This window comes from Protomyctophum bolini (genome assembly GCF_963924005.1).
Source record: "Protomyctophum bolini genome assembly, chromosome: 17".
Taxonomy (NCBI): domain Eukaryota; kingdom Metazoa; phylum Chordata; class Actinopteri; order Myctophiformes; family Myctophidae; genus Protomyctophum; species Protomyctophum bolini.
This window is the reverse complement of record NC_137878.1, coordinates 13,332,190-13,341,780: the sequence shown is the minus strand read 5'-3', so window position 1 is coordinate 13,341,780 and position 9,591 is coordinate 13,332,190. Positions and strand designations below refer to the sequence as shown.

General features: G+C 40.6%; 1 protein-coding gene across 3 annotated transcripts in view; it reads left to right on the top strand.

Annotated features, from left to right (window-relative positions):
* The window catches only part of tmem64 (transmembrane protein 64), a 33,467-nt gene extending 24,126 nt beyond the window's left edge, over positions 1–9,341 (top strand). For 2 of the 3 annotated variants that reach the window (XM_080787983.1, XM_080787982.1), the window contains exon 4: positions 2,322–9,341. In XM_080787983.1, the coding sequence (XP_080644109.1) occupies positions 2,322–2,513 (192 nt within the window). In that variant the 3' untranslated portion in view covers positions 2,514–9,341. The remainder of the gene's footprint in view (positions 1–2,321) is intronic. The other variant, XM_080787984.1, reaches the window with a different exon arrangement.
* Positions 9,342–9,591: the final 250 nt, after the last annotated feature.

Genomic DNA, 9,591 nt, shown 5'->3' with positions numbered 1-9,591 from the left:
GTGCGATTCTTTTTGTTCCCTCTCGTATTCTATTTTGGTTTTGCTGAGACTTGCATACCTGCTTGTTGGATCTTCCTACTCCACAGCTCTTCCTGTAGTTCTTTTTTTGTAGAGGTTTGCACATTTGATGCACATTCAAGACTCATTTTAAGATTATTTTTACCCCCAGCATCTCACAAAGCTCACTCTAACTTTAGCCATCATTAACTAGGCCTGTGTTACCTGGGTGTCCACAGCAAAATAGTTTAATATAGCGTTACAATCTTTTTTTTTTTTTATCTTTTTTTTTTGTGTGGCTTTCGCCTTTTTATTTTATTTTTTAATGGAGGGACAGACAGGCTGACAGGAAATGGGGAGAGAGATGGGGGGAAGACATGCAGTAATGGCCGTCGGGATCGGGAGTCGAACCCGCGGCACACTGCCAGACTGGATTACCAGCCAAGGTGCCTGGACCACTGAGCCATGGCCCATGGTGCATGATATACTTAATGCGTGTGTGGAGTCACACAAAAAATTGCTGATCTACAAGCTCACAGCGAGCATCAGGCTTTAAGATCATTTCTGTTTGTGTATTTATTTTGTGAGGGGCGCTAGCTCCTATATACAGGTTTAATGTTTGTGTTTAGTTCATTGTTTGTTTAAAAAAAAACGCCATTGACAATGAAGAGAACATTTAGAGAAGGTTCCGGGTTCGATTCCCTGCTGTTTTGGCCTTTCTGTGTGGGGTTTGCATGGTTCTTGCCCTTGAGCAATGTACAGGAATAACACTTGGAGTTGGTCTCCCAGTGGCTGCCCAGTGGCTTCTCAATGCTCCTAAAAAGTAGTTAACTTGGGACGTTGTGGGTCAAATAAATAAACCTGTTACCTGCTGTTGTACATGTTACCTTTAATATATACCATATATCCTTGTTGTGATGAGGATGTACCTGTACCTTATTCCTGGTACTGAACAAACACTACATTGAATTGATAACTATCAGAATATACCTTTACCTTTTAACAAAAGAATTACAAATAAAAAAAGTTTAGTTTAGTTTTAACCAAAATATATAATTTACCCATGGTCTCCTGCCTTTATTAAGCTTTGCTCCGAGCTGTTAGAGTTACTGTTCTGAACGGACTGATTGGCACACTGCAGAAGAAGCCTTTTAGGCTAATTCATTCTCCTGTTTAGTGCTTTGTGCTCAGAGTGCCACGGACTGGCTCTTAAAGGTTCTGATAAAACACTTTTTGAACTTACACAGTCAAATCCTGAATGTTAATTGAACTCTCTGAGAGTACAGTTCAATGGACTTACTGTATGTAGGAAGGCAATGAAGGCATGTGTGATCAAATTATCTAAATATTGAATCAAGCTACTTAAAAAACTGTCTGGGGTACACACTAAGCTGAAAGTGTTTTAAAGTGCCTGCTGCTCACTGAGAAGGCCACCAGGTAGCTTGCCAAGGACATGTCTGTGACCTGCACAAATCGATACATGCACTGATTACACACTGCTTTGATGTCCGTTTCAGAAAGATCACCGATTGGGTAAGTGTGTGTTGAAGTACCGATACTGATGTTAAAGTTGCACACTCTCAGCACTCAACTCAGTATTTCTCATGAGTATCGTATGCTGTATTTATTATTATTTATTTTTACCTTTTTATTTAAGCGGGCAGAACAATTAAGAACCACATTCTTATTTGCAATTGAATTGCAATTTAATCAATCTGATTAAAGATGAAATTAACACAAAGCACAGTAAAAGCAAGAGCATAATCAATAGGTAAACACAATGTTAAAACAAATTGTAAACAACATTACTGCAGAGTGTAAGAGCCTTCTGTTCAGCCAGCAGTGTGAGGGAGGACAGGACATAGCTAGTTCTGTACTGAGCTAGTTAACCCGCGTAAAACCCTCTCTTCAGTGAAAGCTTTCCCCACAATAACAGAAAATCCACTAGTATACATCCCTGAGGGTCTCCGGGCATCCACTCGACATCATCTTTTCACGCCTCCAACTTCAGCTGCGGAGCCCTGGAACTGTCTTGAGAGATTACCCCAGAGTTCATGTGTACCGATTTTGTGTGAGTTTGAGTAGTAGCAAAAACAGTGTTATAGCGCCACCATGAAGCCAATTAGAAAGGTGTGGGGCGGGAGGTACTTCCTTGGCCTCCCGGGAATGTGTGTGCAAAGTTTCTAACGGACTGGGGCGAAAACATTGTCTTTGGCCTTCGGCCGTCCGGCCTTGCAGAGATGACAAATAGTATTGCACTGCAAAGTATACATACATAAAACTTAAACTCATGTCTTTATTTATGTTTTTGTCCACTCCTCCAGATCATCATCAGCATCGGCCTGATGTTCTACGTGGTCCACCGGGCGCAGGTGGAACTCAACGCGGCCATCACCGCCTGTCAGATGGAACTCAAGACGTCCCACATGAACGGCTCCTCGGCCAGTCACGGCGGCTTCACCTACTGCAGCAAGAGGGCGATGGCAGGGGGAGGGAACGGCGTTAACGTGGTCTGACCCCCCGAGAGACTGTCCGGACCTGATCCAAGCCCCGGGGAGGTAACTTCTTATGGGTAGCGTCTGTGAAAATGCTGACGGAATGTTGGTTTGTCAACATTGTGCTGCTCCAGAAACAGAGCACCTGGGAGAAAAAAACACAGCTTACGTCTTTATGCAGACGATGTGGATGTGCTGTTCAGTCTGTACGATTTGTACAAGCGCGGGACCATGCGCCGTTTGACGAACTTGCTTAACGGCGCTGAAAGAAATGTTTTTTTGTGGTACGTCATCACAAGGCAATTTTCTTTTTCTTTTTCAAATGTAAAACAAATGATAGCACTTCATATCAAATTAGTCCGGCTCTGTTACAAGAGTTGTGGAGGATGGCGCTGAGGGAGGCAGTAAGTGAGTGAGTAAATCACAACAAAGATGGGTGTACAATGCCCGCCAATACAATGAATGTGCAACCTAGAAATCTCTTGGTAACCTGTTGATACCATATCATCATCATCTTTTCATTGCCAACCTATGCACCTCTCACCAGTACGTCTTTTAATTTCGACGATTTCCCCCTTGTCCCTGTTCATCTCGTGCATTCGATGCTTTTCTTGTTTGTTTTTTTACAGTATGATCAATAAGGGCATTATTCATTTTCTGATGACTTTGACTCTTTTCAACCACATAAAGCCTATACTGTATACAGTAATTAGTCGTCCCACCAGGGAACTATACTAGGTCTGCTTATTATTATTTATTTATTTTCACCAAACGCCAAATCTCTTCCCCCAAAAATGTCCGATCTGCAGGCTATAGCCCAGTTATTTTTTCCCAATGTTTGCTCCAGAATAGGAACACTAATTAATTTTCTTTTTAAGTGTCTTATTGTTAACTGTGTGTATGCATGGGTGCGTGCGCATGGGGATCCTCTCAGTAAGCATTTACCAGCCTATCTCTGAGTGTGTTGCGAGTTTTGCTGGCTAAGAAGCACACCGGCACGTCTAGCTAGCCCTGGGATCATTTTAGTGCTTGTGCAGCTTTGATAGGAACAGATGGATTAGGGGAGCAGGCTTGGCACAGCGGAGAACGAACCTCTACTGTGTTCTGCCAGGGAAGCTGTGGTGTCAGCAGGGAGCAACACACACCTAGTAGCTAATAAGCCAGTGATTCTAAACCTGTGGGGACCGGGGACCACTGGTGCGCCGCGAGGGTATTTCAAGTAGTCCACCCAAAAAACAATCGGAACCATTTCAGTCAGTGTGAACCGATAAATTCCAGCTTGTGATCCAAGCCAGAAACACAATCGATTGATTACAATTGACATGCTCTGAAAATGGACGCAGCCCACCCATCTATCCACTTAACATGGCAGCAGAACATTGAAAACCTTGAAATTCATGCCGGATGAACCGGCAGGAAAAATCGTTAACTTTCATCCAAAGCATTAATATTGTAACCGCAAGGTAGCGCCGATTTATTTTAATGAGCTCCTAACATTGACGTTCCAAGCCTCGATTCTGAGAAAAACCCTGCTAAAGGTCGTACTTATAATGTAAGTGGATGGCGGGGAAACATTTCATTGACGGACCACAACGGAAGCGAGCGTTGCCTAGCGACGGGGAGGCTACTTGAAGCTATTCTGATTTTTTCTTTTTTTTTTAAAGACGCCTTCGCTATCGCGCGCCTTTGGAAAAAAAGACGTGATCGTCAGTAAATGAGTTAAGTGGTGAGATGGGTGGGCCGCAAACATGGGCCCTGATCCGTAGAAGGTTAAGAACCACTGTAATATAGCTACAGAAATGTCCACATGAGGACCTGCTAATGAAACCTCTACGTTGTTTATTTTAAAGCCTTTTATACTACTAACTTTATTTTGGGAAAGTGTGTAGATATTTTACCTTAGTTGCTAGGCCGGTAGTTTTGTCTTTGACTTTTTTTCTGTGCAATACAACGGTCAGCAAAGCAGCACATGGCATGAATGTCTCATTTCAGTGCTGAAACCAAACTTAATAAGAAATTCTACTGCATTTTTTACGGTTCTGTTCTGTTTTATTATTTTTATTTTGACTGAAAGCCGAAGCACACCTTAAGTATCTTAGCGACAGGCGCATAGGATAATCCAAATGTTTAAAGTAGAGTGATCCCGCACACTTGTCTTGAACGCCTTAGACCTTCATCACTGTTGATTTTGAAATCACTGTTGATTTTGTCAGCTAAAACTATGACTAAAATTGTTTGGCGACTACCCTTTTTCACTGATTAAAACTAAATAAATACGAAGCTACGATGACTAAATATATTGACAATTTCGTCAACAAATACAAAACTAGACTATAATGTTGGGGAGGGATTAGTGGAGAAGAGATCCAGTAGAACTAAAAGACAAGTCATTTTATGCTTATAACCAAGTGTAAAATCTGCCATTTCGAGTCCGACGCCATCAAGGCCTAGCAAAATACATTTTAGTCAACTAAATCAACTGTACATTTAGTCAACTGAAACTAGACAAAAACTAAAACTTTTCAGATGACTAAAACATGACTCAAACTAAATTTAATTTAATTTAAAAAAAATATGACTAACACTAAATCAGAATTTGCTGTCAAAATCGACACTAATCCACATACTTACGTTTACAGAGGTCTGCAATGCCCTCTTTTTCCCATTTTTTTCCTCATCTTTCCAATCTACAAGTTTATAGATCCGCCATTTTCTGTCTGTTCCCCCCGGAAGGGACGCTAGGGTTCAGTTCATGACAGCGTGGGGGATCACGTCTCCTTTTGTATGTGTTGTTATTTTGTCACTGACATTCTACATGCATTTAAGCGATGACAGAAGAGATGACAAGGCTGTTATTTTTCTACGTGCCATAATGAACCGATGCCGCATGGAGGGTTCAGTACACGTGACTTTGTTTATTTTATTCCATAAAGTACTATTGTAGGCAATATCAGCTGTTATTAAAAACAGCTATCAACAAAACAAGCATAAAGTTCTAGTTTATTTTGCACAGTCCGTTAGAATAGATATTTTCATACGGTTTAAACGTGAAGTCAAGAGAGGAGTTTGTTTTCCAGATAATTGAAGCTCAAAAACAATGTGTCTCAAAATCGACAATCAAACACAAACATGGACTCTAATCGATGAATGTGATCATACCTTTCTTTTTGTGTGTGTTTTTTTTTATTATTATTACTACATGACATCTGTTTTCATGATGCTGCTCCTCAGACAACGTCTGATTGAGTAATATAAATAAGGGCTCCTATATGAGATCTGTTTTTATGTTACGGTTTTTTTGTGTGTTTAATTTTTTTTCACACAAGCCCGTCTCTGATGTATTCACAAAAGTAGTTATTTTGTGAAGTTTTAGGCGGTTGATGTGAAATTAGTCTCTCGAGGCGGACATGTTGGCTCCCACAATTTTCAAATGCTCCTGCCTAATGCTTAATGGATGCTCCATGGTACGATAACGTCGCTCATCAAAAATAGGTGATACATAACTATGAGCTTATAGACATCCACGCTGGCTGCCCTGGGACAGCTGGCCTACATGGCACGGCTCCACAGATGCGTCTATAGATGGCCTCACACTGTCATACAACGTGCATGAATTGTGCTTGACAGTCTGTACTTTGGAAGCTCTGAAAATGGGTTGAAAATAACTTCATTTCCCCATGTTCGTTTTGCCTTTGTGCATGTTGGCATACTGGAAAACTGGGGTCCAGGGATCGTTCCTTGACAGGGCTCCAAATGGCCCCTTATGGGTGTGTACAAATTAGTATCATTGGTAACACCTGTGAAGGAAGAAAGAGGCCCAATTTTTTTCCAATATGGCCGCTGTGTCTATTACAGACTGGCAGTGTACATGTAGCTTTTGAAGGTTGTGGAAGAAGGTGTTTGGCTTACGAGAGACTCATGTGAACCAAACACATTCCAATGCCGTTAGACAGTTTGATAAAGCTGTAGAATTATTCCCACGCTCAATGTCTTCACATTCTATACTGGTTGATCGGGGGCCCGTTCCTGTGTGATAATTTAGCAATAATAATCAGATTTTAAAGCAAAAATATATATATAAATATATATAAACACAGTATATATACAGTAGGATATATATGTGTGCTATAAGTTGTAGTTGTACCAATGAGAACCAATGTTGGAGTCAGCCGACGTGTTGGAAATTGCCCATCACTTACAGTGTTAGGAAGGAAAAAATGTGAATTTATTTTGTATTTGTGGAGTGTAGTAAACTAGAAGTTTACAGCAGTAGGACATGAATTAGATATGAGTTGGAATGCGGCCCGTGTTACAATTACAAGCCTCTGTAACGAACCAGACATTGCCAGGCTTGTGCTCCGATACGTTGTTCAGCCTCCCTACATTCTCCCACAACTTTATCTGTGAAATGTCCATGCTGCCTGGCTGTGATGTGATAGAGAGATTTAATGAGAAAAGAACAACCACCAATACCAGTATCTAATAGAACAACAAGGCAACCACACCCACCCAAACACCAGTGTCTAATACACCTTTCAGCTTCGTAGCACTTGAATTGGAGTCTGCAGACGATTTCTGGATGTTTAACTTCTCAATACGTTGCCCTTTTGGCATGTGAAAATATTAATGCCTAATTAATACAGAATTGTGCGCCAGTGTCACACATTGAAAATTGCATATACACAAGCTCACAACATGTTGTGGTGCCACACTTTGTGAGCTTATAGACAAGCTATTTTCAGTTGTTCACAAACAGATTGCACAACCAAATTAGCCATTTGACCAACCAAATTAGGCATTTGTCAGAGTTTGAGGTTTTGACATTTTTGTACTTGAATTGATGATTTACACTGTTGTCTGGATTGGTTGTGACATGAGGACGTGTGTTTTCAAATGGTACTCGGATAAGTTCTTATTTTTCAACATTGTTTTTTGTATTATTATTATTCATGAGAAACCCATTTTGAAGGTCCAAGGCCTTCTGGAAATGGCGGTCAGCAGCGATTTCTTCACGTTATTGTCTTTATTGTCAAAGCCATTAGCTTTTGCTGCAGACTAACTGACTAGCCGCAATCGGCTGGCTTGATGACGGCCATCGCTAGTTTTTACTTGTACAGACGGTCCTCTTCAAACGAAAGGTGGTTGTCATACTACAAGTTCTTTGACAGAACAGAGTGAGGAAACAAGGAGGTTCTTCCAAGTTTAATGCAAAAAATGAATGAAAAATAACATTCAACAACCGCAAACTTAGGTTCACAATCGGTCACTGCGGTCATGCTTTGCATTGTTTTAGACTCCCAAATTTAGATGTTTGAAAATGTGATATCGAGGAGCGTAAATAGAACTAGAGGAAGTACGGTAGGCCCGTTTTTACTTAAAGGAATAGTTCAGCCAAAAGTGAAAACGCTGTTTTATCTCCTCACCCTCATGTCAGTTGAGACACGGATGCCATGTCTTTAGCCACACAAGAATACACGGCAGCTCTCTGCAAAACAATTCAAGTCAATGGTGATCTATTGTTAGAGTTCTGCATAATTCACAGCAGGCAAGAGTATTGTCTTGCGTCTTCAAATTCAAATACAATGTTTAACCTATTAAAACCCTATACTGTATGTGTTGACCGGAGTCCCCCAGGGGCCTAGTAGGGTTGGGATCCAGAGTCTGTTCGACTGTTCGATCGGTTTTCCATCCCTCTGTTGCTTTTGCACGCCTACAAAAGCAACACGTGCGTAGGCAGTCTTCAACTGCAAAATAAATCTGTAATAGGATTTCGTTCTTAGACCTTTTGATGAAGTTGTATTTCCATGAAAGTATTATATTTGCATTTGAAAATAGTGTTACCCCCCAACCCCCCATTCTATCTTAAGAGTTATAAAAAACCATGACATGACTCGATGCAGTCTTCTAAAGCCAAGCGCTGCTCAGCAAGAACACAAAGTCTCCCCCGCATGTTTACACCCCTGCCTCGGAGGTTGACTTCACAGAGCTCTGCAAGCCCCGGGTGTACGGCAAGCATGAGCGCTTTGGAAAACAATAACTAGTGAATATATCTGCATGTGTGCGATCATTTAGCTTCCGAAGGCTTGGACCATGCTGCGCAAGGAGTCTTTTTAGTGTCATTATCTGGCCTTTTCTGAACTCTTAATTAGCTCCTGACCAGTGACTAAAATGGTATGAATTTTAGTCAACTAAAACTAATAAAACTAAAACATTTCAGATGACTAAAATATGACTGAACCTAAATTGAATTGTATTCAAAAGTCTAGGACTAAAACTAAACGAATAATTGCTGTCAAAATTAACACTGCCATTGACTTGAGTTGTTTATCCTAGTGTTTCTGGAAAACTGCTTATATGCTGCGTGAAAGACACGTCCCCCATCTTTCAACCGGCATGAAAGTGAGTAGATCATTTGGCAGAATTTTCATTTTTACAGAGGGTGATCTCATTCATTTGAGGCTTTGTTTTTGTTTTTCCTTATAGGTGGGCTCTGAACTTAACTTTAGATCTAGTTATGCAACAACCAATTCCCAAGGGAAGTGAATCTTTCATAGACACCCACACAGACCCGAGTCTGGGAGGTTAGAACTGCACATTTCTTCACTGTTGGTATGTGAGTAGGCCTACACGGGTACACTACAGTAACATATTAACTTAAGGGTCGGCTATTGAGGTACTATGAAATACTTCCCCCACCTGTATCAAGTGCATTACACATAATACTGTATTTTGTAATACAGAGAATTTTACAGACGGTGTATGAATATTGATATTTATCGCTGTATGAAGCTTGTTCAGTGTTATTTATGAGAGAGAGAAATAAAAACTGTCAAGGCTTTCTTAATTATTCTCGTTTGTGTGTGTTCTTTTTTTTGTCTGTGTATAACGGCTTAAACATGTGTTTATGTGCCCTATATATACGATAATAGCCAATCTACAAGTTAAGGTGTTGCAATGTGATGCGCTAGCGTTAGCTTGTATATCAGCTATTTTTGCTATTTAAAAAATCTGCTACATTTCTTTCTGCTAAATTGTGAAATTAAATCTAGAACTTTTGCTCAAAACAGGGATGCCAGGGTTAATTTATTTTTATTTTTTT